Source organism: Podarcis gaigeae (genome assembly GCF_964106915.1).
Source record: "Podarcis gaigeae genome assembly, chromosome: 7".
NCBI classification, from domain to species: Eukaryota; Metazoa; Chordata; class Lepidosauria; order Squamata; family Lacertidae; genus Podarcis; species Podarcis gaigeae.
Genome location: NC_139683.1, coordinates 85,009,364 through 85,036,576, shown reverse-complemented (window position 1 = coordinate 85,036,576; position 27,213 = coordinate 85,009,364). Strand labels below are relative to the sequence as shown.

The 27,213-nt window shown below is 45.1% G+C and overlaps 1 protein-coding gene across 5 annotated transcripts in view; it reads left to right on the top strand.

The window, feature by feature from the left end:
- The window catches only part of MTA1 (metastasis associated 1), a 70,262-nt gene extending 46,818 nt beyond the window's left edge, over positions 1–23,444 (top strand). For 2 of the 5 annotated variants that reach the window (XM_083748435.1, XM_083748436.1), the window contains 4 exons: positions 2,489–2,524; positions 9,439–9,470; positions 20,284–20,435; positions 22,831–23,444. In XM_083748435.1, coding sequence (XP_083604561.1) covers positions 2,489–2,524; positions 9,439–9,470; positions 20,284–20,435; positions 22,831–22,969 — 359 coding nt within the window. In that variant the 3' untranslated portion in view covers positions 22,970–23,444. Of the gene's footprint in view, positions 1–2,488; positions 2,525–9,249; positions 9,320–9,438; positions 9,471–20,283; positions 20,436–22,830 lie in introns of those variants that run through there. The other 3 variants (XM_083748437.1, XM_083748438.1, XR_014566671.1) reach the window with 2 other exon arrangements.
- The last annotated feature ends 3,769 nt before the right edge of the window (positions 23,445–27,213 follow it).

Below are 27,213 nucleotides of genomic sequence, written 5' to 3'. Positions count from 1 at the left end.
TTTTCAGTGTTGCTAATACTGCTTTTGTCAGAACTGTTTAATACTTACTTTCTGTTTGAAAAACGCGTTCTTCTCAGTTGCTATTGCCAGATGGTGCTTCAGAGCTTTCCTCTTTTTGAATATATAGAAATAGCTATAGGGCAACTCCTGTGTTTTATCCACCCTTAAATATCATGGCTTCTGATCTTTAAAATCTAGCCTAGGATTGTTTAATTCATCAGAGAAGAAACAAAGCAGTGTAGAGAAAGCGAGCACCCAGCACACTTAGACTTCATTCTGCTGATAGTAGTTGAGAATCCTTTTCTCTGCTGGAAAAAAATGTGTTGCTTTTAACTATATACAATTTGCCTTAACCAAAATATGAAGGTGGGAAGAAACGTATGTCTAGAACAATGTCCCACAAAACATGGAGTACTGACTCCTTTACACAAACATAAATGTGCCTCCCCTTATTTGCTGGGGGCTGCTTTTAGCATGATCTGCTTGCAGGTGTTACAGAGCAGATGCATGAGAATGCTCTGGCCAAACAGGCTTGAGTGGCCAGGATTGCTTGGCCAGACACCCAGAGGGGGCCTTAGGTATGTAATACGCGGCACACTTTTTGTAGGTTTGACTAGTGTTGAACATTGTGAATGCTTTAAAGTAATCTGCAATAGTTCTAAGAGAAATACTGTAATGGACTCTGCCCTGACGTGCAGCGGGGGGGGGGGGGGAGATGCAACGGAAAGCAATTTTAATGTGTAAGTTTGTTACACTGATTGATTGATTTATAGATTGATGAATCACTTGATACAATTGATCGCTAAAACACCCCAAAACTATTTAACATCCAAAACCTATATTAAATCAAGTCCAAGTCCAATACAGACTAGGATAAAAAACTGCTTAAAAACTTTGTTGAAAAAGTTAGCCATCCAATGGAAGGTGCTAAAAGGATTGACATCAGTATAGCATAGCGAAGCAAAATTCAGCTGAATTCTTTTCACAGAATTGTAGAGTTGGACATGTTGGGATACTGCCAGGGAGACACTGGATTAGATGACCCTCAGGGGTCCTTTCCTGTTAGGATAGGACCCCTGAGGGTCATCTAATCCAGTGTTTCCCAAACTTGGGCCTCCAGATGTTTTTGGCCTACAACTCCCATCATCTCTAGCTAGCAAGACCAGTGGTCAGGGATGATGAGAATTGTAGTTCAAAAACAGCTGGAGGCCCAAGGTTGGGAAACACTGATCTAATCCAACGCCCTGCAACGCAGGAATCTCAGCTGAAGCATCCCTGACAGATGACCACCCAACCTCTGCTTAAAAACCTTCAAGGAAGGAGAGTCCATCACCCTCCCAAGGGAGACCATTCCACTGTCAGATAGCTCTTACTGTCAGAAAGTTTTTCCTGATGTGTAGTTGGAATTTCCTTTCTTGTACCTTGAAGCCACTGGTTTGGATCCTACCCTCCAGAGCAGGAGAAAATCTTGCTCCATCTTCCACGTGACAGCCCTTTAGATATTTGAAGATGGCTATCCTGTCTCCTCCCAGTCTCCTCTTTTCCAGGCTAAACAGACTCCCTCAACTGTCCCTCATAAGGCTTGGTTCACAGACCCTTGATCTTCTTGGTCGCCCTCCTCTGCAACTCTCACCACAAAATTTCCAGTTACAGTGGTGCCTCGCAAGACGAAATTAATTCGTTCCGCGAGTCTTTTCGTCTTGCGTGGTTTTTCGTCTTGCGAAGCACGGTCAGTCGCAACTGCACCTCTTCAAGCGGTTTTAAGAAAAAAGGAAACAAACTCGCAAGACGTTTTCGTCTTGCGAAGCAAGCGCATAGGGAAAATCGTTTGCGAAGCAACTCAAAAAACGAAAAACGCTTTCGTCTTGCGCATTTTTCGTCTTGCGAGGCATTCATCTTGCGAGGTACCACTGTACTTAAGAATGTGGAAGGACGCGGGTGGTGCTGTGGTCTAAACCACTGAGCCTCTTCGGCTTGCCAATTGGAAGGTCAGAGGTTCGAATCCCCACGATGGGGTGAGCTCCCATTGCTCAGTCCCTGCTCCTGCCCACCTAGCAGTTTGAAAGCACATCAAAGTGCAAGTAGATAAATAGGTATCGCTCCGGCGGGAAGGTAAATGGCGTTTCTGTGCGCTGGTCTGGTTTCGCCAGAAGCGGCTTAGTCCTGCTGGCCACATGACCCGGAAAAACTGCAGACAAACATCGGCTCCCTTGGCCAGTAAAGTGAGATGAGCGCCGCAAATCCAGATTCGTTTGCGACTGACTTAACTGTCATGGGTCCTTTACTTTTACCTTTAAGATTGTGGAAGTTGTTGAACGTTTCCCCCCCAAGCATACAACCATATCTTCTATCTTAGATGTGCTATCCTGTTAATTTTTTTGACAAAGCAAGCAAACACCTGCACAGATAACATGTCATTTGTTTAAGTTAAGCTTGTGAAATAATGCAAATCTGATTGTTGATCTTTATGTCCACTGTGTTCTACCAGGCCCCGTGAAGAAGCGCCTTTTGATGCCAAGCAAGGGTAAGATTACGGAGTTGTTCTCGGCTTGTGCTTGGACAGTGTAACCTTTTCTCGATTCATCCGCTGACTTTTCAAGTTTGCTTCTTTGTGCTTGTGTCCACCCATTTCGTATTATGTGTACATGTTGTTTTTGTGACTTCTGAATACATCGCCTCCCTTCATAGTTTCCCATGCGGTATTAACCCACCATTATCAGTTTAACTGCAGCTGATAAAAATATCCCGATTTAGCAACCCTTCTGACATATGCTTGAGTTTTGGAAGGTCTCTGGAGGAAGGGTTTTTCATGATTAGAGAGCGGCCACCAAATCCTTCACTGTACACAACCTTTTGCACAGGGGTGGGGAACTGTTTTTTCGACTGAGGGCCACATTGCCCCAGTTGAAAGCTGTTGGGGGCTGACCTGGATCCAAAGTGGACAGGGCCAGACACGGGCATTATCACATGCTGCTAACACACAACCAAATGTGTACACGCACATGCAATCTTAACATATGCACAGACATGCACAGTTAATACAGGGCTGCATCTTCTCCCCTGCTCCTACTACAGATTTTTTAAAACCCTCCTACTGAAGCCAAGAGGAGTTCCCCCCCCCTAAATATGAAGCAGTGGGGTCTAAATGTAAAGCCTAAATGTGGAGCAGGGTGGAGAGGACGGTTGCAGATGCAGAGATAAAGTTTAACCCTTCCTTATCCAGCTGCAACTTTCCCAGTGCTGCCTCTCACTTAAACAACAATGGTAGGTTTTTAAAAGCCTGACTGTGGTGCCAAGATAAGGAGGCTTTGGGCTGTATCTGGCACACAAGACTGGTCGTTCATCACGCCTGCTGTAGTTTCTTGGGAGATGTGGTAGCTTTAGGCATCAGCGATATTTTCTGAGGTGTGCAAGGCCAAAATTATTTAAGACTTTATAGGTGAAGAGCAGCAGCTTGAATTTTGTCCAGAAGAAAACCTGTATAGGTGGAATTCTGCCTTGGGTGACTGTTCTGAGCAAAAGGGTGAGATGTACATTTCAAAATAAAGAGTCTCGCAGGAGGATAGTCCATTCTAGTCTGTTGCAGGACAGCTTAGCAAATGCACTAAAGCACCAGCTGCCATGGATTCCAGTGTACTTCGCCTGATGCATGAAGATTCATCCTCAGCTGACAGGAAGATGTGCATATAGGTGTAGAAAAAATGTAGAAAAAGTATAGTAAGCTTTAATTAAGCTTCCATTCTTAACAGCTTTAATCAGCAACTAAGCTGTCATTCCTTGAGTCATCATGGTATGCGCTTCAGAAGAAGTCTTCGTTTCTTTCTATCAAGAGTGTGTTGTGGTAGTAAAGCCTCAAGAGTACGAAGTGTAATTGTTTTTGCCAATAGGCAGCGTATGGCATAATTGCAGCCCAATGATGCAGTAGCCCTATAAGGCCAAGAAATGCATTGACTAGGAAAGGGATTGCTTCTCACTTTAGGTTGGAATAGAATACACTCATCATGATTACCTTATTCGGGCCTCGATTCAGTTTCACTGACTAAATGAGGAGGGAGGTGAACAAGGTCTCATAGAATCATAGAACTGGAGAGCTGGAAGGGACTCCCACGGGTCATCTAGTCCAACCCATTGCAATGCAGAAATCTCTGCTAAAGCATCCAACCTCTGCTTCAAAACCTCCAAGGAAGGAGAGCCCACCACCTTCCGAGGGAAGTCCGTTCCACTGTTGAACAGCTCTTATCATCAGAAAATTCTTCCTGGTGTTTAGTCAGAATCTCCTTTCTTGTAACTTGAATCCACTGGTTCAGGTCCTGCCATCCAGAGCAGGAGAAAACAAGTTCGCTCTTCTATGAGAGCCAGTGTGGTGTAGTGGTTAAGAGCGGTAGACTCGTAATCTGGGGAACCGGGTTCGATTCCCTGCTCCTCCACATGCAGCTGCTGGGTGACCTTGGGCTAGTCACACTTCTTTGAAGTCTCTCAGTCCCACTCACCTCACAGAGTGTTTGTTGTGGGGCAGGAAGGGAAAGGAGAATGTTAGCCGCTTTGAGACTCCTTCGGGTAGTGATAAAGCGGGATATCAAATCCAAACTCTTCTTCTCCTCTTCTTCTATGTGACAGCCCTTGAGATATTTGAAGATGACTGTCCCATCTCCTCTCAGTCTCCTCTTATCTTATCTTGAATTGCATAAACTCATTTTTTAAACTTTAGCCACCTTTTGTGCGGGAGGGATATGCAACTCAACATTGGTTTTAAAAGAATTAAGTAGAAATTTATGCGCACGCACAGTGTCACAAAATATCAATTGTATAGAGGAATAGCGCTAAAATAATAAAACGGAAAGAGCAATCAATTAAATTCTTTGAGCAGGTGTCTCTTTGACATCTGAAGGCCTTGGTCCAAGTTCCACGATCGAAGAAGATACGGTGGCCATCTACTAGGAGCAGAGAAGTTAGTCAAGCTTTATTCTTTACAGTTCAAGATCCACGCCTGATGGACTTTGGGAGGTCATTTTGCATTGTGGGGGCCTTACAAAAAAAGGAGCCAGCTCCTAGTAGCTACTCACCATCGATTCCTCAGCCGTGGATGAACCTACGGGGGAGAATATTTGAATGAGAGATCCTTAAGATACCCAGATGCCAAGTTTTAAAACCAGAACTCACCATCAAATTTTGTGGTCTAATGCCTTCTGCATATGCTAAGCATGAAATGAGGTTACCTCCAGAAAAAATGGAGTTTTGTATACTTAAGCGTTGCCACCAGTATGGGAAAAACAAAAAGACCCAAAATGGCCTGACATAAGATCCGTGTTTCTATAACCAATGGAACATTGAGGGCAGCTGAGTATATTCATTCATTTATTTCATTTATTTTATTAGTTTCTATACTGCTCATCATCTGAGGATTACAGTATCAGTTGTGGGAAGCCCAGTAACTGAGTTACTGGCAAAACTAAGCCCTTTGTAGTCCAACTGATTATATCAGAAATTGGGGGTTGTCGAGTAGCATAATTTAGGACTAGCCTGTAAGGGAGTGCAAGGGAGCACCAGCTAAAAATGCACACTCCCTCCTTGGCAGCAGAGCATAAAGGAAAACAGGAAGCAGCGGGAAAAAAGTTTAAAGTTGATGGAAGTTTAGCAGCTGGAAGAGGAGGTGAGGGCAGTACAAGATGTTCTGGAACATAACTGAGGCCATCCCATCCCATCTGGGCAGCAGGATCTACACGGACGGCACATCTGCCCCCCCCCCCAAGGGAACGAATTGCCTTTCACCACTGCTGTGGCAGAGGCAGCTGTGATGCTCTTCTTGAAGGCTGGATCTGTGGCCTATGCTGCTGCCATGCACAGGCGCACCAGCACTGCAGTGGCCATCCTGTGTCCCGTGCCTGAGCTATGGTGAAATAATTGGGAGAAGGGGCAAGATGGCACAGGCTCACTGAGGCTCCAGCCGATACTGGAGCTTAAGCAAGGTGGAAGGTACTGTTACAAGGGAGGAGGAGGCTGGAGCTGAGAGGGACCAGGATCTATCACAGCTGAGCCTCTTTCCCTTCCCCTCTCAACCAGATGTCCTGTTTCAGTTCTGAAGACAGATTTTACTTCCACAGTCAAGACAAAGGCTGCCTCTTGGAGAGACTTAGATACGTTCAGCCCGGGGAAGAAATTTGAGCTGCACATCCACTGGCAGGTTTGGGGTAGGGAGAAGAGTCTCAGGTGAAAATCAAAGTTCCCAGGGAGATTCATAAGGGGCGAGGCAGTTCTAAGATAGTCTGGTTCCAGGCAGTTTAGGTTTTGATCAGCATTCTGGCTTCGCCTGCATTCAACCGTTTGAGCAATGGGCATTGCCTTTGCACATGCTTGGGTCTCATACATTGTACCTCTTTCTCCTGGGGCCACCAGAAGTCCCTGAATTGTTGTTGTTGATGGATTGTTCTGTACACTCTGAAATGCCGCTCCATTTTTGGAGCAATCCATCAGCACACCAAGAGATGTCAAAATCTGCCCAAGGAACTCGGTTCAGTCCACGTTGTTTGATCTAGCCACTAGAGGACAACTTGCTTAGCATCGAGCTGTAGAGTGTGTGGGTTTATCAAAATGTTGCCCAGGTTGTAAATCGTGAACTGCTGGAACACTTAAGAGGAGTTAAGGAGGCCTAGCAGCCTGAGTGTGTATTTCAAGTGGCTATAGCAGGTTTGGAAGGCCATTTTTCATTCATCATCATGCTCCTGTGATCTAAATCAATATATATGGCGGCAGGATGTAACAGGCCAAACAACTGTTGGATGAGAGGCAGCCTGTGGTCTTCTTTAGTGTCTGATGCAGAGATGTAATTCTCCGGATCTGCTCTTGCTGCTGGAGATATCCTTGTGTGAGATGCTAAGGATCTGATGAACTCCTCCAGTCCAGAATGGGGCTGTATCACCAGCCAAACATCACAATATAGTGATACATTGGGAGGTTGAAAAATGGAGGAACAAGTTGCATTGGCTCCGGCACCTTGTTAATTCTCCTTGACCTCTTAGTTGGCTTTTGATACCATCAGCCATTGTTTCCTTCTGGAGCGGCTGTCTGAGTTGGGGGTAGTGGTTTCCAGTGGTTCTGGTCCTACTTGGATGGTCGTTCCCAGAGGGTGATGCTTGGGGAGTACTCTTCAGCCCTCTGGAGCCTTCAAGGTGGAGGTCCTCAGGGCTCAATTTTATCCCCCATGCTGTTTAACATCTACATGAAACTGCTGAGAGGGGTTATCTGGAGTTTTGGAGTTTGGTATGGCAGTGGAGTTTTCTTGCCTCAGTAATGGACTGGATGAGAGCCAATGAAACTCAATCCAGATAACACAAAGGCACTGCGGGTAGTTCCCTAGACCAGATGGCTGGGAGATTGCCTGCTCTTGATGGGGTTTCCCTCTGAAGGAGCAGGTATGTGGCTTGGGGGTCCTCAGTGGTGTTGCATGCCTTCCATCAGCTTTGGCTGGTAGCCCAGCTGCACCCCTCTCTGGACTGGGACAGCCTAAGTTTGGTTGTCTATGCTGTGGTACCGTAACCTCTAGGCTGGATTACTGTAATGTGTGACACATAGGGCTGCCTCTGAAGATGGTTCAGGAACTTCAGCTGGTACAGAACTTGCAGCCAGGTTGCTCACCCGGGCAAGACGGTTTCAGCATATAACCCCAAACCTAGCCTGACTGCACTGGCTACCAATTAGTTTCTGTGCTGGTTTTGACCTATATAGCCTTAAAACAGCTCAGGACCACTATACCTCAAGGACCGCCTCTCTCTGTATGAACTGACCCGAACCCTGAGATCCTCCTCTGAGGCCCTTCTTCGTGTGTCGCCTCCACATGAAGTCTGGAGGGTGGCAACACAAGAATGGGGTCTTTTCTGCAGTGGCTCCTTGTTTGCGGAAAGCTCTCCTCAGAGAGGTTCATCTGGCACATTTGTTATATATCTTTAGGTACCAGGCAAAACCATTCCTCTTCAACCAGGCCTTTGGCTGATTAATAATCTACAGCCTTTAAAATGTGTTTATAGGAGGCGGAGCTTTTGTTTTGTTTTAACTATTTATGTTGTGCTTTTATTTTGTGAACCACCCTGAGATCTTTCGATGAAGGGCTGTATATAAATCTAATAAACAAATGCATACGTACCTATATACATAAATAACTGTAGCTGTGGAGAACTGCTACTTCATGGGGCCCCAGAGGCATCTCACAAGACACTGTTAGAAAAGGGATGCTGGATTAAATAGATCTTCCATCTGATTCAGAGGTGGGAAGGGCATATATTTGAATCAGTTGGTAGGTTGCTTTGTGACTTGCCGTAAATTGGCAAGGCTCCCGATTCTTTGACAATACAGTGGTGCCTCACAAGACGAAAAGAATCTGTTCCGCGAGTCTCTTCATCTAGCGGTTTTTTCGTCTTGCGAAGCAAGCCCATTGGCGGCTTAGCGCTATTAGCGGCTTTTAGTGGCTTATCAGTTTAGCGGATAAGCAGATAAGCAGCTTAGCGGCTTAGAAAAAGGGGGGGGGGGAGGAAAAAAGAACCGCAGGAACTCGCAAGACATTTTCGTCTTGCGAAGCAAGCCCATAGGAAATTTGTTTTGCGAAGCACCTCCAAAACGGAAAACCCTTTCGTCTAGCGGGTTTTCCGTCTTGCGAGGCATTCGTCTTGCAGGGCACCACTGTAACAAAAACAGAAAGGCTCCTAGTGAAACCAGGAATAGATTGTTGTGCGAAAGGAATGTGAACTCAGTTCTGGTACTAAACACCTTCCTTATGACCAAGACACAGGCTGAAACACAGTAAAGATTTCTGCTCCACTCCCCAAACTTTTTTTTTAAGAAGTAGGATAATTCTTCACTGATAAACCACATATAAAACTGATTTTATGTCCAACCAAAAGAGAGAAAACTATTTTTAAGAGGGCAGGAGTTGGATTATTAATTCAGATCCCTCATTTAACGATGCCTCAGAGAGAATGGCTCAATGCCTGCCTCCTTTTGAGGCTGCCTTGCAAATAGCAGGATTTTTCCAATGATTCCCAGAGGAAAATGTGAGTCTCTATTAAGCTGAGCTGAGCCAAACCTCAGCATGTCAGATAACTAATGGTAGGCAGGCTGGTTGGTTGGCTGGCCAGCTGGCTGGCAGGTAAGGAAGCCAACAAGTGCTTTCCTATAACTTCTGCACACTTTCTCCTGCTGCTTTCATTGCCATTAATAAAGATGGACAGTATATTTAAATATTTTTGCAATTATTTTTAGATCACTTAAGGAGCTAATCTCATACATTTACCAAAGAAAGCAAATATGAAAACGTTTCCTGTTTTGGAAAGTGAGTCATTTTCAAACATTAGCCATGCTGTTTTTATTTTTGTGCTTTCTTTCTTTTTATTTTTCTCTTTGGAAAAGCAATGGTGTCTTACGAGCTCTATTCTCTTTCCTGTTTGTTAGGTCTGCCCAACCACGGACAAACCAGACAAATGGTAAGAGAATGTTCATCTAAAAAAAGATACAGTAAACCACCATCTCAAGCAGAAAGCCCTAAGGCAGGGGTAGCCAATGTCGTGCCCTCCAGTTGTTGCTGGACTACAACTCCCATCAGCCCTAGCCACCACGGTGTATGGTCAGGGATGATAGGAGTTGCAGTGCAACCTCTTGAGGGTATCTCATTGGCTACCTCTGCTCTTAAGGTGCACTTCTGCCACTGCTTTTCTTAGCTCTTACTGCATTCTTTTTTTAATTAAAAATGGCTCTGTCTATTAAAACAAGGAAGGAACCAAATAAACAAGGAAGGGACCAAATAAAATGATACACTAAAATGGATAAGCACCTTTTGTTTGACGAGATCTTTATACCTAGAAAACATTTATGAAAGTGATTGATGTTAGTACCTGGGCAAAGAGTTCAGCCCACATATTTTTGTAAGTTTTGCAGGGGGGATGCCCCTCCCCCAAGATTGTATTAATTTTTATAGAGTGGGTGGCTCTAATTTTGTGGGGGAGGGGGGATCCTTAAAATCAAGGTGACTAAGGCTTTGTTGGGAAACTGTGTACGTTCAGCTTCTCACACAGAGTCAATTAAGGTTTGGCAGACAGCCAGAAGGCAATCTGAAGGAGTAAGTCTGCCTGGTGACAACAGAGGCATGGATACAGCTCCATGATTGGTCAAGCTCTTTCAAGGGAGTGATAATTAATGGCCTAAAGGGACGCGGGTGGCGCTGTGGGTAAAACCTCAGTGCCTAGGACTTGCCGATTGCATGGTTGGCGGTTCAAATCCCCACGGCGGGGTGAGCTCCCATCTTTCGGTCCCAGCTCCTGCCCACCTAGCAGTTCGAAAGCACCCCTAAGTGCAAGTACAGTGGTGCCCCGCAAGACGAATGCCTCGCTAAACGAAAAACCCGCAAGACGAAAGGGTTTTCCGATTTTTTAGCGGCTTCGCAAGACGAATTTCCCTATGGGCTTGCTTCGCAAGACGAAAGCCCATAGGGAAATCTCCGGGGACAGCGGGGAAGCGCAGCGCGCCTTCTCCTCTGTTCCCGGACCTGTCCTAAGACTTGCGGTGGGAGGTCCGGGAACAGAGGACAAGGCGCGAAGGGCTTCTCCTCTGTTCCCGGGGCTTGCGGTGGGAGGAGGGTTTTTCCTCACCACCGCCAACATTCAGAACAGCATTCTGAATGTTGGCGGTGGGGAGGAAAGCCCTCCCACCGCAAGCCTTCAGGACAGGTCCGGGAACAGAGGGGAAGGTGCGCAGCGCTTCTCTGTTCCCGGGGCTTGCGGTGGGAGAGGGTTTTTCCTCCCCACCGCCAACATTCAGAATAGCATTCTGAATGTTGGCGGTGGGGAGGAAAGCCCTCCCACCGCAAGCCTTCAGGACAGGTCCGGGAACAGAGGGGAAGGTGCACAGCGCTTCTCCTCTGTTCCCGGGGCTTGCGGTGGGAGGAGGGTTTTTCCTCCCCACCGCCAACATTCAGAACAGCATTCTGAATGTTGGTGGTGGGGAGGAAAGCCCTCCTCCCACCGCAAGCCTTCAGGACAGGTCCGGGAACAGAGGGGAAGGTGCGCAGGTCCTGCAGGGCTCCCCAAGCTGCGAATGTCTGCCCCGCGCAAGGGGCGCTCTGCTTAAGAGCGCCCCTCGCGTGGGGCAGCAGGCTGCTATCTGCAGTTTGGAGAGCCCTCTGGACCTCTTCTGAAGGCGGGCGGGGGGCAAAAGTCTTTGTCCCCCCTGCCTGCCTTCCCGGGGGCTTTTAAATCGCCCCGGGACAGTGGAGAAGTCTCCGCTGTCCCGGGAAGGCAGGCGGGGGGAAGCAAAGACTTTCGCCCCCCCCCCGCCGGCCTTCAGAAGAGGTCGGGGGACAGACTGTCCTCCGACCTGGTCTGAAGGCGGTTTCCATAGGAACGCATTGATTGATTTTCAATGCATTCCTATGGGAAACCGTGCTTCGCAAGACGAAAAACTCGCAAGACGAAAAGACTTGCGGAACGAATTAATTTCGTCTTGCGAGGCACCACTGTAGATAAATAGGGACCGCTTTATAGCGGGAAGGTAAACGGCGTTTCCGTGTGCTGCGCTGGTGCTGGCTCGCCAGAACAGCTTCGTCGCGCTGGCCACGTGACCCGGAACTGTCTCCGGCCTCTTAAGTGAGATGGGCGCGCAACCCTAGAGTCGGACACGACTGGCCCGTACGGGCAGGGGTACCTTTACCTTAACTGGGATGTGTTCAGTGTTCAGAGGTTCAGTGTGTCAGTGAGTGTAGGAGTTGTGAGTCATGTATGAGAGAGCTAGCAAAAGATCCGTGTTCTGTTCCTATAAATAGTCCACTGTATATAATAAACACCTAACTACAAGTTCCTGCTTCGTCTATCCTGTCTGCAGCCAAGTCGCCAATTGCTTCCGTGGATTCTGCATGTACTCTGCTAGGTCTGGCTAAGGTCCTGCAAACTAGTCAGAAAGTTGCGAAACACCCAGTAGGTTTTGCCAATAGGGTTTTCTTCCTTCCACTAACAATAAAAAGCCTTGCCACCATTTAAAGCAGTGGCAGCCCAGTCTCATTCCAAAGTCAGAATTCCCAGGAAATTACCGTATTTTTTGCTCTATGAGACTCACTTTTCCCCTCCTAAAAAGTAAGGGGAAATGTGTGTGCGTCTTATGGAGCGAATGCAGGCTGCGCAGCTATCGTAGAAGCTAGAACAGCAAGAGGGATTGCTGCTTTCACTGCGCAGCGATCCCTCTTGCTGTTCTGGCTTCTGAGATTCAGAATATTTTTTTTCTTGTTTTCCTCCTCCAAAACCTAAGTGCGTCTTGTGGTCTGGTGCGTCTTATAGAGCGAAAAAATACAGTATGTTATGACGTAGAGCTTGCTCACCCATAGCACTAAGGCAAACCATGGATTAACACAAATGCACATGTTCACGGCCTCTATTCATTCTCTGGTCCTTGCCACTGCTACATTGCTGTGGACTAAGCTGTGGTTTGACTTAGTGTGTCATCTGAACCCTGAACCAGATATACTATATGTTAGTTAAAAAGGAGAAAAATACCTAGTATGGATTTGGGTTATTTAATAAAATACTAGAAAGAGGAGATTTGCCTAAATCCTGGAAACCAGACAGCGTAGTTGTGCTGCTCCAACTGAGAAAGGATTTAGGCTCAGAAAGACCCATAAGCTTAATTAACCAGGAAATCAGCAGTATTGATAGCTAGGCTTAAGTCCATAGCTCATTATTTATCAGAAGAGGAGGCACTTAGCAGATTCTGTGAGACAGGTGTTAAAATTTATTTGCAGCCAGCAGATCATTATAACATTTTTTACAATTAACAATAACATCAGTAAAAAGTCACATTAATACAACTGAATTACACAGAATTATAATACTGAAAAACATACCGTATTTTTTGCACCATAACACTCACTTTTTTCCTCCTAGAAAGTAAGGGGAAATGTCTGTGCGTGTTATAGAGGGAATGCCTACGGGTGGCATGCCTGCGGATTTTCCTCCTCTAAAAACTACGTGCGTGTTATGGTCGGGTGCGTGTTATAGAGCGAAAAATACGGTATGTATCAAGCAACCGTAATAGATCAAATAAGGATGGCCATATTAAAAAAACCTTGCCGCTTGTCTCATGACTGACACATTGGAGCCCTGAAGGAAACTGATCATAAGAGTCAAAGCAGATACAAGGGTTGGGCTGTAAAATAGGATATATTAGGTCTCCTAGCCACTTGATAAAAACTACAGGAAAAAAGGACATGAATGCTACCCCAGCATTGTTACAAGGGAAACATCGATTGTTCACGGAGGTTTTATTGTATCTGCCGTCTAATAAATTAGAAGGGAGGGCATTCAGCCTTGGCACAGAGAAAGCTTTCCTATAATTCAGGGGAATTTTTTTAGGGGAAGTATGGTAACCCCAATGACTGAGGGGAGCAGGGTCTCTATGCAGTAGCTTTTAGTTTTTTCATAGAATTGTGGAGTTGGAAGAGACCACTAGGGTCATCTGGTACAGTCGGGAGAAATTGGACCCCTCCAACCTATATCCAAAATCCTCTGTTTAACTACTGATTTGGCACCCTTTAGGTCAGGGGTCAGCAAACTGTTTCAGCAGGGGGCCGGTCCACTGTCCCTCAGACCTTGTGGGGGACCGGACTATATTTTTTTTTGGGGGGGGGGGGAATGAACGAATTCCTATGCCCCACAAATAGCCCAGAGATGCATTTTAAATAAAAGCACACATTCTACTCATGTAAAAACACCAGGCAGGCCCCACAAGTAACCCAGAGATGCATTTTAAATAAAAGGACACATTTTACTCACAACAACAACAACAACAACAATAATAATAATTTATTATTTATACCCTGCCCATCTGGCTGGGCTTCCCCAGCCACTCTGGGTGGCTTCCAAAAAAATATTAAAATACATCAAACATTAAAAGCTTCCCTAAACAGGGCTGCCTTCAGAAGGGCTGCCTCATGTAAAAACATGCTGATTCCTGGACTGTCCGCGGGCCAGGTTTAGAAGGTGATTGGGCCGGATCCAGCCCCTTGGCCTTTGTTTGCCTACCCATGCTTTAGGTTCATGGTCAACAGGTAAGATGGTTATAGATCTGTTGAGGTGAAGGTGTTAAACATCATTCTCATACGAGGCCAGTATCGGGATTCTCACTGAATGCCTATAAAGACTTTGGCAAGGTGCAATGGGCCTTTCTACCTAAACCACTGACTGAGCCAAATTTGTTATTGGCAGGTGGCGCTGTGGGTTAAAGCCTCAGCGCCTAGGACTTGCCGATCGAAAGGTCGGCGGTTCGAATCCCTGCGGCAGGGTGCGCTCCCGCTGCTCGGTCCCAGCGCCTGCCAACCTAGCAGTTCGAAAGCACCCTCGGGTGCAAGTAGATAAATAGGGACCGCTTACCAGCGGGAAGGTAAACGGCGTTTCCGTGTGCGGCTCTGGCTCGCCAGAGCAGCGATGTCACGCTGGCCACGTGACCCGGAAGTGTCTCCGGACAGCGCTGGCCCCTGGCCTCTTGAGTGAGATGGGCGCACAACCCCAGAGTCTGTCAAGACTGGCCCGTACGGGCAGGGGTACCTTTACCTTTATGGTGGTGGAGGTTTTAGGAGAAGCAATTTACAGATCAAAGGAAAAGCTCACAGTGTCAGTATCTTTGCAGAGCCTGCCCTAAGCAATCTGAAAGAGGAAATTAAGGAACCTGAAAATCCTCTGTCGGGATTTTAGCCTCATAGCAGGTCTAGATGCAAACGAAGATAAATCAAATCTGTTTCAGCACCCCATGAGCTGAAGTTGGTGAACTTTGGAAACATTCATGGCTATAAATACAACAGCATTCTCAAGTTTTAGGGAATAAATATCATTGCACGGTTTCAAACAGCTGAAAAAAGGACCCAATAATGGAATAAAATAACTCTTTCGTAATAGAGGAAGATTACTGCCACGAAAGTTACATTACAGTGGTACCTTAAGTTACAAATACCTCAGGTTACAAATGCTTCAGGTTACAAACTCCGCTAACCTGGAAGAGTTACCTTGAGTTGAGAACTTTGCCCCAGGATGAGAACAGAAATCGTGTGCCGGCAGCGCAGCGGCAGCAAGAGGCCCCATTAGCGAAAGCGTGCCTCTAGTTAAGAACAGTTTCAGCTTAAGAACGGACCTCCGGAACGAATTAAGTTTGTAACTAGAGGTACCACTGTATTGCCAAAAGTTATTTTCCTGTTTCATACACTACTGATTGAAATTTCCTCTGACAGGCCTTTGCTGCTGTTTTATTTTTTAATTAACCAATTAACAGCCACTTTAATTAGCTGTATTTTTATTTCTAAATGATGTTGTATGTTTTGATGTTGAACACCTCCCCAATATTTTGTGATTTTGCGTTATAGACATGCTTTTATTCATTCATTCATTCATTCATTTATTTATTTCTAGGATGTGATTAAAAGTGGAAAGGAAAGCTTATGGAGTTTAGTAATTCTAGCAAAAGGTCCAGATTTTTTTGGTGTGTGTGTGTGTGTGTGAGAGAGAGAGAGAGAGAGAGAGAGAGAGAGAGAGGTATGCATATGAGCTGCGTCCACCTATAACAGTTTACCTGGGATTGGGGAATGATCTCATTTGTTATTAGACGGCAACAATACTGTTGGCGGTTTGGGCAGGACTGGGAAATCACAGCTGACTTCCCACATCAAACATGAGGTTGTGAGGTGCACTCCCTCTAATTCTGTGTAATTTACATTTGTGGCTGGTATCCACAGCACTTTCTCAAAATTTGAAGTGCGTCCACAGGTCCAAAAAGGTTGGCAACCCTTGGACTATACTACTCAAATGGTTATTAAGCCTAATTTAGAATCATAATTACATCACGCGAGTTTCCATGGAGCTCACTTTCCTTCTTTGAAAACTATCCCTTTTATGTCTGTTATGCTCTGTTCTTTCAAGGATTAAAAATTTCTGGGGAAGGAAGCAATTGATAGGGATTCTACCACTCCTTGTCTCATCATTACTTCCTTTTTCAGACTATCCTCAATTCATCCATGTACATAAATCTCAATATTTGGGCTAGGCTGCACACAGAATCGGAGATCTACATGTGAGGAAACAACCTATTTCTGAAGCTAGACTAACGGAACTAATGTGAGAAAGGCAAATAGGTTTCAAAAAGTAGCAGACTTTAAACACACAGTATTTGCCACAAGTGGAGCATGATGGCCACGTACATTATTTGAGCATTGTGTATTTATTACATGAGGGCCAAGAGTGTGTCACCTTTCCAAAGACCCAACCGTTTGAAAACAGCATGGGAATCCAATATTTGGGTCAAAGCTGGGAGAGAGAAGACTTGGAGCAATCTGCCCATACAAATGACATCAGCCAGAAATTGGCGCACCGAGCACCTCTGTGAAATTGTTGTTGTTTAGTCGTTTAGTCGTGTCCGACTCTTCGTGACCCCATGGACCAGAGCACGCCAGGCACTCCTGTCTTCCACTGCCTCCCGCAGTTTGGTCAGACTCATGCTGGTAGCTTCGAGAACACTGTCCAGCCATCTCGTCCTCTGTCCTCCCCTTCTCCTTGTGCCCTCCATCTTTCCCAACATCAGGGTCTTTTCCAGGGAGTCTTCTCTTCTCATGAGGTGGCCAAAGTGCTGGAGCCTCAGCTTCAGGATCTGTCCTTCCAGTGAGCACTCAGGGCTGATTTCCTTAAGAATGGAGAGGTTTGATCTTCTTGCAGTCCATGGGACTCTCAGGAGTCTCCTCCAGCACCATAATTCAAAAGCATCAATTCTTCGGCGATCAGCCTTCTTGATGGTCCAGCTCTCACTTCCATACATCACTACTGGGAAAACAATGGCTTTAACTATACGGACCTTTGTTGGCAAGGTGATGTCTCTGCTTTTTAAGACGCTGTCTAGGTTTGCTATCGCCTTTCTCCCAAGGAGCAGGCGTCTTTTAATTTCGTGACTGCTGTCACCATCTGCAGTGATCATGGAGCCCAAGAAAGTAAAATCTCTCACTGCCTCCATTTCTTCCCCTTCTATTTGCCAGGAGGTGATGGGCCCAGTGGCCATGATCTTCGTTTTTTGATGTTGAGCTTCAGACCATATTTTGCGTTCTCCTCTTTCACCCTCATTAAAAGGTTCTTTAATTCCTCCTCACTTTCTGCCATCAAGGTTGTGTCATCTGCATATCTGAGGTTGTTGATATTTCTGTGAAATTGCATTACATGAATGGCAACATATCTTTTGTGCTGAAGAGGGTATAGAATCTGAGAATCTTTCACTTCTGGGCTTGTCCACTAGGTCAAGCTGTCATCGAGCAAATATTACAGCCAGATCCAATGTTTGCACTCCTTTTCTGAACTCTGACCAACAGTTCTTTCATAATAATTTTGTGTTAATGATGTTAGCTACTAGTTGCAGGGACTCCTTGTCCCCCCACCTTGCATTTGCGCAGCCTGTTATTCCTAAGTGCAGAACCTTAAGATTTGTCCCTGTTGAAATTTGTGTTGTTAGTTCTGGCCCAGTTCTCTAATCTGTTCTTTTTTGTGTGAATTTGCATTTTATTTATTTGTTAACATTCATTTTATTTATTTTGTTTATTTGTTAGCATTCTTATATTACATGTTTAGGGAAGTTTTTAACGTGTGATATTTTACTGTATTTTTGGTTTTTATGGAAGCCGCCCAGAGTGGCTGGGGAGGCCCAGCCAGATGGGCAGGGTATAAATAATAAATTTTTAATATTATTATTATTATTATTATTATTATTATTATTATTATTATTATTATTATTATTATCATCATCAGTAAACATTGTCATATTACATTACAGGACTTACTATAATATAATTTCCAACATTGATACAAAAATTATATACAAATTTTATATACCTAGAAAGAAAATGAAACAAAAAAGGAAAGAACAAAGAGAAAAAACAAAAACAACCCCCCCCCAAATCATATACATACCAGCACACTAGACGTCCTGTCTATCCCGTTGTATATTCCTTTTTTACAAATGAATGTACTCTTCTTATTGTATATTTCTTTACATTTTATCTAATACATTCCTATATCAATATGCACTCTTAGTCTTATTTCTCAACTCAGTCTCACTCCAACGTCAATCAAATGCTAGCATGGATAGCGAACCTTTACTGTATTTTTGAACATATGTTTTATATCTATCCCACTTTTCCATAATTTTTTGTTCTGAATTGCCCCTCAGGGTATTTGTTAACTGCTCCATTTCAGCAAATTCTTGTAGCTTGTAATGCCAGTCCGTTATTGTCGGGGTTTCTTGTTCCTTCCACCCCTTTGCCACCAAAGTCGAGCTGCGGCTGTTGCATATAAGAACACCTCCCTAAAGGCCTTCGGGATGTCCCTGCCAACAATGCTTAACATCATCTCAAATCCTGACTCTTGTCCTCTGTAGCATTAGTTGCTCCTCATTTTAAAAGTCTCACTCCTCTCCTACAGGGGGTGCCCCCCTGGCTCTTCCGACCAATAAGATCTAGAATCAGTTGGCCAGGTTGATTCCCTCTCCCAGGTGGGCATCTTAAAGACCATTTTTGCATTAGCCTGGCTTAAAGAAATGGCGGGGTACATTATAGCCTTTCTTCACAGTTGTGACCTTAGATGTGACACCTCCAACTATGAAATGTGTTGGTGCTGTAATTTCGACACCCAACCATTACTTTATTTCCACCAGATTTTAAATCTTCTGTATGTTGCTTATATGCTGAATGGTCTTTGTTTTCTGTGCTGCTGCCTACTTTTATACAGTCTCTTAATCTCAGGAGTCTCTTAATCTCCAGGTCATAGATTCAAGCCCCAAGTTGGGCAAAAGATTCCTACATTGCAGGGGTTGTGAGCGTCATGGTCCCTTCCAACTCTCAATTCTGTGATTCTATGCCAGGAGGGCACGATGTCTCTATGGTGCTATCTATTCTGTTGTTGCTACTTTTATTCTTTTGCTTTGCTTTGCTTTGCTTTTCTAAACTGTCCTGGGAACATGCTGAAGACATATTGAGTACCCTTCAAACTACAGTGGTGCCTCGCAAGACGAAAAGAATCCGTTCCGCGAGTCTCTTCGTCTTGCGGTTTTTTCGTCTTGCGAAGCAAGCCCATTAGCGGATTAGCGCTATTAGCGGCTTAGCGGATCAGCTGATAAGCGGCTTAGCGGATCAGCTGTTAAACGCCTTAGCGGATCAGCTGATAAGCGGCTTAGCGGCTTGGGAAAAAGGGGGGGGAGGAAAAAAATCCCGCAGGAACTCGCAATACATTTTCGTCTTGCGAAGCAAGCCCATAGGAAATTTGTTTTGCGAAGCACTTCCAAAACTGAAAACCCTTTCGTCTAGCGGGTTTTCCGTCTTGCGAGGCATTCGTCTTGCGGGGCACCACTGTACATGAGAGAAAACAGTATTTTTTTCCCTTCTTCCCATAAATCTCTGCATGCAAGGGAGGCAGGAGGTTATTTTACCACTTCAGCTGTTGGGGATTAGAATTGGTTCACCCTTCTATTGACAGTCCGAGATGGAAGGCGAGGGAGTGCGCCCTTGAAACCAAACAATCTTTCTTGGTGAGCTTACTGGGGACGGTAGTGTTTGCACACCCAGCAGCCTTTCGTTTATTTTTTCCGTAAGATTTTGTTCAAGCTTTTTCATAAGACAGTCAGATGAAAAAAAGAATGTGAATAAAAACAAAACAAAAACAGAGAAAGGGAAAAGAAGATGCAGAGTCCTCTCTCAAAGGTAGCTCTTTAATGCTCGTCACCCACAGATAGTGGTGGACCCTCCCAACACCCCCCCCCTTTATATAGGGTCTCTGCTGTGCTCCAGTACAGTCGGAAAAATTGGACCCCTCCAACTGCTAATGCTCAACCTCCTGTCAGGGATATGTCACATAATACTGGATGTTCCCCTGCCTCCCATCAGAGCAGGAATTTACAGCAAGAAAAGTTCTCATTTTCTGTCCATTCAAGAGATACAGTGGTATCTCTGGTTGAAACGGGATCCATTACAGAGGCCCGTTCGCAACATGAAAAGAGCGCAACCCGCAGCGACGTTGCGATTCGCCGCTTCTGCACATGCGCGTGACATCATTTTGCGCTTCCGCGCATGCGCGAGCGGCGAAACCCGGAAGTAACCCTTTCCGGTACTTCCAGGTCGCCACGGGACATAACCTGAAAGAACGTAACATGAAGCAAATGTAACGCGGTATGACTGTACTTGTTCCTAAAGTGGTTTCTGCAGGGACCCATAACGTTTTTGTTGTTCTTTATGTATTGTGTTAGGGACCAAGTCGAAACTTGCTGCTCAATGGGAAATCATACCAAACAAAAGTCCGGTTAATCCGTGGTGGAACCATGTTTCCAGTGAAAAGGAAGAGGATGAACTGGATTGACGCTCCTGACGATGTTTTCTACATGGCCACCGAGGAAACCAGGTAGCATGTGCACTTCAGTAGGAGTCCGTTCTGTGATTCTATTAAGAGCAATCAAATGTAATTTGTAAGACTGAGCTTCTGAAAAGATAGAGTAAGATTGAAATGAATCAATAGTTTCTTTTTTGAAAAAAATAGACCTGGTGAAATGGCCGTCTTCAACCAAAAGTTGAGTCCTACTTAGCCTGCTGTGCTGAATTTACCACTTACAGGTGAAACTCGAAAAATTAGAATATCGTGGAAAAGTTCATTTATTTCAGTAATTCAACTTAAAAGGTGAAACTAATATATGAGATAGACTCATGACATGCAAAGCGAGATATGTCAAGCCTTTATTATAATTGTGATTATTATGGCGTACAGCTGATGAAAACCCCAAATTAACAATCTCAGAAATTTGGAATATTGTGAAAAGCTGAAATAGCTATTCAATCCATAACACCTGCAATGGGTTCCTGAGCCTTTAAATGGTCTCTCAGTCTGTTCCAGTAGGAAGCACAATCATGGGGAAGGCTGCTGACCTGACAGTCTTGCAGAAAGCCATCATTGAGACCCTCCATAAGGAGGGAAAGCCTGAAAAGGTAATTGCAGAAGAAGTTGGATGTTCCCAAAGTGCTGTAACGAAGCACATTAATGGAAAGCTAATGGAGGGTCTCAATGTTGGCTTTCTGCACAACTGTCAGGTCAGCGGCCTTCCCCATGATTGTTCTTCCTACTGAACCAGACTGAGTTCATGACAGATTGACATCCAACCTCTGCTTAAAAACCTCCAGTAAAGTTTTACGAAACATACTTTAGCAAGCAAGCAAAGTTAAATGAGAATTGGATAGTAAAACACGTGTAATATAATACATAAAACACATACCGTATTTTTCGCTCCATTGGACGCACCGGACCATAGGACGCACCGGATTATAGGAGGGGGAGAACAGGGAAAATTTTTTTTTCTTGTTCTCCCCCTCTAAAACAAGGTGTGTTCAAGGTACATTCACCAGAGCTTGTGGGGCTGGCGGTGGGGGGAAGCGCTGCTTTCCCCCACCGCCAGCCTCAAAGATCCCTGAAGCCTTTGGAGCTCAGCGCCCCGCTGCCCTGGAGAGGCTGTGCGCACAGCCATCCCCAAGCTAGAGCAGCGAGACGGAGCGCTCCGCAGTGCTCCGTCTTCCTGTTCTGGCTTTGGGCTTAGCGGCGCAGCCTGCATTCGCTCTATAGGACGCACACACATTTCTCCTTAGTTTTTGGAGGGGAAAATGTGCGTCCTATAGAACGAAAAATACGGTAACTAAGTGGCACATGTTGTGAGGCCAGACACACAGGTTTTCAGGAGTTGGGAAGCTTTTAATGCAAACTTAGCTGTATTGAACACAACAGGCTTATCCATGTTAGACAGCAGACCTTTCATTTTGTCAATGTCACTAAGGATGGCAATCGGCTCTAAGAATTTCTTTAATAATTTGCCATTGGAATTCAGTACAGCTTTCAGCATAACATTGCTGCTGAAGACAGAATTGGGATTCAGATTGACCTTAATGGTTTGAAGAACTGAGCCCAAACTAACAAATAGAATTTCAATAGGAACATCTGTAAGGTTCTGCCCTTAGGCAGGAAGAACCAGATGCACAAATATAGAATGGGGGACATCTGGCTTGCCAGTAGTACATGTGAAAAGGATCTAGGGCTTAATTGAGTTAACTGATGCAGCAGCCCAAAAAGTAAATGCTATTCTAGGCTGTATCAACAGAAGTCTAGTGTTCAGATCAAGGGAATTAACAGCACCACTTTTTTTTTAGGACCCAGCCTATTTTTGTGATTATAGGTTGTTTTAAACTGCTTTTAATGCTGTGTTTTAAATTATTGTAACCCGCCTTAGGGTGAAAAGCGGACAATAAATTAAAACAATAATAGAACAAAGGAAACTGCATGTTTATACAGCCCCCTAACTGAACAGATGCGGGTGGGACGTGGGTGGCGCTGTGGGTTAAACCACAGAGCCTAGGACTTGCTGATCAGAAGGTCAGCGGTTCAAATCCCCGCGACGGGGTGAGCTCCCGTTGCTCGGTCCCTGCTCCTGCCAACCTAGCAGTTCGAAAGCACATTAAAGTGCAAGTAGATAAATAGGTACCGCTGCGGCGGGAAGGTAAACGGTGTTTCCGTGTGCTGCTCTGGTTCGCCAGAAGCAGCTTAGTCATGCTGGCCACATGACCCGGAAGCTGTATGCCGGCTCCCTCGGCCAGTAAAGCGAGATGAGCGCCACAACCCCAGAGTCGGTCACGACTGGACCTAATGGTCAGGGGTCCCTTTACCTTTAAGTGAACATATCTTGAAGCAACTGATAAAAACAGGAAAAGAAAGTTACAAGCATCTAGTCTCGTGACAAGGTTTTCTTTTCATTCTCTCCCAGGAAAATCCGGAAGTTGCTTTCTTTCTCTGAAGCGAAACAAGCTGCAAGACGGCCTTACAAGCCTATTGTCCTCTGGCCAGTAACAGGTTTACATCTACAGCAGCCTGTGAATGATGAGCCAATAATCATTGAGGACTAAAACGAACCTGACTAGCCCTTGAAACACTGATGGAGTTGCCAGAGAACTTTTCCCAACTCCCACATACTGTGCTGTAAGTTCTGTGGCCACAGAATGGGAATCCGCTGCTGATGAATGAGAAGGAACAAAACTACGCCAAGAGGGGTCCAAGACGGAAGTTGGGCCTGCTCTGATTCTTGATGGCCACAGATGACACACACCCGCTCTTTCTCCTTTAGCAGATTTTCTTTTGCTTGTAGTTTATTCTGCTCTTTTTGTAAGCAAGTGGGAAGCAATGTAAATGTAACTTATTGGAGACACGGATATTCCGCATATTCTGTTTTTCTCTTTTCGTAAAGCAAGACCCTCCATTTTATGAGACGGTTGTGTCGTGTTCGTGTGTTTCTGTCCACAGTACCATTTTGTGTTTATTCCTTTGTAGATAAAAGTGCCAATGTGTGTCTGTTTCACCTGGAAATATAGGATTTAGAAACCAGCTACAGGTTTGGTGGGCTTTTTGCTCCTGGTTCCTTTTGGTTTTAGGAAACTTGTGGCAGTTCTGCCTCTACATGGATGCATGACAGGGAGTTCCAATGGACAGTAGGAGTATTCTGCTACAAGGGGCCCCCTGTGCATTTAAAGCTGTTCCTCATCCCAAGTAGGAATATTATTCTTGATCTCTCTGCGGTTTCATGTAAAGCATGGGTAGGCAACCTAAGGCATGGGGGCCAGATCCGGCCCAATCGCCTTCTCAATCTAGCCCGCAGACGGTCTGGGAATCAGCGTGTTTCTACATGAGTAAACTGTGTCCTTTTATTTAAAATGCATCTCTGGGTTATTTGCCTGGTGTTTTTACATGAGTAGAATGTGTGCTTTTATTTAAAACACATCTCTGGGTTATTTGTGGGGTATAGGAATTCATTCATTTCCCCCCCAAAAAATATAGTGCAGCCCCCCACAAGATCTGAGGGACAGTGGACCGGCCCCCTGCTGAAAAAGTTTGCTGACCCCTGATGTATAGGATTGATTGCAGTCACAACAGCAGCCACACAGGGAAATCTAGGGGGATCTCTGGTCATTATGGGTGTTTTTTAGTCTATTTTGCGGGTAGGGAGTTAACTATGGAGCCTTTACTTTTAAGTTGAGAAATACAGTGGTACCTCGGGTTAAGTACTTAATTCGTTCTGGAGGTCCATACTTAACCTGAAACTGTTCTTAACCTGAAGCACCACTTTAGCTAATGGGGCCTCCTGCTGCTGCTGTGCCGCCAGAGCACAATTTCTGTTATTATCCTGAAGCAAAGTTCTTAACCTGAAGCACTATTTCTGGGTTAGCGGCGTATGTAACCTGAAGCGTATGTAACCCGAGGTACCACTGTACCTCACTTTCTGTGTTCCAGTATTTTCCCCAGCATGGCTGCAATATAGCAGGTGTTATTTGAGTGCCCTGGTTATAGGGGCCTGGTTTCTATCTTGGAGAGGTACTGCCATTCTCCAGCAATTTTGGGTTATGTTTGGAAAGTTTTCTTCCCAGCAAGAATTATACTAAGGTTTCCTCTCAGCTTGTCTTGCTGACAGGCAATATCTGGCTATATCAATTTGAATTTTACTTCAGCATCTCATTTAATTTGTGGGAGAAATGCATGCTTTCGGGCAGGGACTCATCCCATACTCCTTTGTACACTGACCCAAATCCTGGACAAAAAAGAGTTTTCTTGAGGAGAGAAGGCCTTCATCTCCAGCTGGAGCTTCCATGGCTTTGCTTCTTCCTTCTTCACCAAAGTTACCAACAACTGCTATATTTAATAGATCTGGACCTCAGTGGTTTTACATCCAGAATAAAAGGTGTTCCTCCTCTGAAGGAGCATCTCTCTCCTTTGAAAGCCTGTGAACATTTCTAGTGTACCCTCTCACTGCATCATTATATGAACCAGAAAGACAGCTCTGACTTTTTTCTATAAAATTATACAAGATTAATTTAAATCTAAGCCGAATCTCACTGTGCTAGAATTTCTGCCCATGACTTGTTAAGCATCCCCGCCACATAGGGAGAACATTTGCAGGAGGAGCATTATACTTCTTACAAATAAATTGTGTTACAGGAAACTTGTTGAGCCTCATGGGCACAAAACAAAATAGATTTCAAAACGTAACTGTCAGGGGTTCAGAAGGAGAGACACAGGAGGGGGAGCAAATGGAGAGTGAGGAGGAGGAGTACGAGGGAGGCGCAGGCAGTGACAGTGGCCAGAGTTATTCCACAAGCCTCTCTAGCGAATCGGAGGACTCACAGAAGGGAGCGCCGGTGGCCAGAGCGAGGGGGGTTCCAGGGGGGAAGCCCCAGGAGGAAGGGGCTAGCGGGGAGTCCCTGAGCAGCAGCTGGAAATCAGGACCAGCTTCTCCACCAGAGCGCAGTGGGGAGGGGGAGTCCCAGGAGTCGGGACCAGTGTCCTCACCACCAGAGGGAGGAGAGGAGTCAGGTTTGGCAACGCCCACATCAGGAAGCGGGGAAACGGTCAGAAGGAAAGTCACCGGCTGGGCGCGCGCGCCAAGTTCAAATGTACAGGAGCGCGGCACAGCGGGGAGCCCAGAAAGGGAGCCAGGTCCTAAAGCCCGCCGCAGGGAGGGGCAAGACTCAGGAGGCTCAGCGTCAGAGGAGTCCAGGAAGGAGGGAACCCCAGAGGGCAGAAAGACCCAGCGAAGGAAAGAGCAGCGTAGGAGGTGGAGCCGGGCTAGAATCTTAAACTGGTGTGGGTGGAGCAGTGAGTCAGAGGGGACTTAGCCGGTCTAGAGTCGAGACGTGGGTCTGCGCGCCCAGAGCTTGGAAATGGAAACTAAACTTTAATAAAGACTTTTGTATATAACATCCACTGGGCGTTGGTCCTCTGTGAGCTGGGACCTAGCGGCAGTCCTGACAGTAACATAAAATTCAGCCATACTTTAAAAGGTTTTAACATATATACATAAAGAAATAAAAGAAAATCCTGAAAACACATACCCAAAATTTAAGTTGTCACAGATGTCATCAATTTTTTTAAAAATTCGTGAATTATTCAGAGAAAGAACACAGACAAAACTCGGATCAGGACCAGGCCAGGATATCTGCATTTAACCAAACAAAATGCCCTACTCACTTTACCATACTACAGTAATCTTGCTTGTCACAGACCATAATAGTTGTGTTAGGTTATTGTTTATTCTTTTTTATGTACCTTTGAAAATCAATAAAAAGAGTTTCAAAAAAGAAGTCAAATTTATACTTGGAAATATTAAAACTAGAGCAAAGTCTCTTCACCTGAGCTTGTCTGTTTCCCTGGCACATCCCCCTCAACTGTCAGTTCAAATAAATCATAGATCTGCATATCAAATAAATCATAGATCTGCATATCAAATAAATCATAGATCTGCATATCTATACCTTCAGGTATAGGGCGGTATTTAAATTAAATATATTCATGGTATCAACAGTTGAATACTTCCATCCACTGATGAATTAATATTCTTAATGCCTCCAAAGTAATATTTATCATAATCCATGTGAGAAGAAATCCTGAATCAATTAACCACTTACAGTGGTGCCTCGCAAGACGAAATTAATCCGTTCCGTGATTCTCTTTGTCTAGCGGTTTTTTCGTCTTGCGAAGCAAGCCCATTGACAGCTTAGCGGATTAGCGCTACAGCTGTCAAGCGGCTTCCAGCGACCAGCTGTTAAGCGGCTTATCAGCGGAACAGCTGATAAACGGCTTAAGAAAAGGGCGAAAAAAGCGAAAAAAAACCCGCGGGGGGATGCAAGATTTTTTTCGTCTTGCGAAGCAACCCCATAGGGAAATTCGTTTTGCGAAGCGCCTCCAAAACGGAAAACCCTTTCGTCTAGCGGGTTTTTCGTCTTGCGAGGCATTCGTCTTGCGGGGCACCACTGTATTTGATTTTGTATCACAGTTATTTAAAGTTAGACTCTTCCCGTGCAAAAGAAAATAGCTTATTTTGATTCCCTTGGGATTTGGTTGCTTTAGTGAAGGGGATTTTGCTGGGTTTGGGGCTTCACAACAATTGGATATATGTCCTCCTTCATTACATCTAAAACAAATAAGTTTCGGATGGAGCCTTGGCTTTTTTCTGAAATTGGGTTTGTGGTTCCTTTCTCAAACGAACAATGACATCAGTTAGGGCTACTTTTGCCGTTGTCACTCCAAAAAGTAGCAGACTCTCAGTACATCATCCACTTTAAAATCTGCTTGTTCCAGTTCCTCAATAATGGCTAGGAACTCA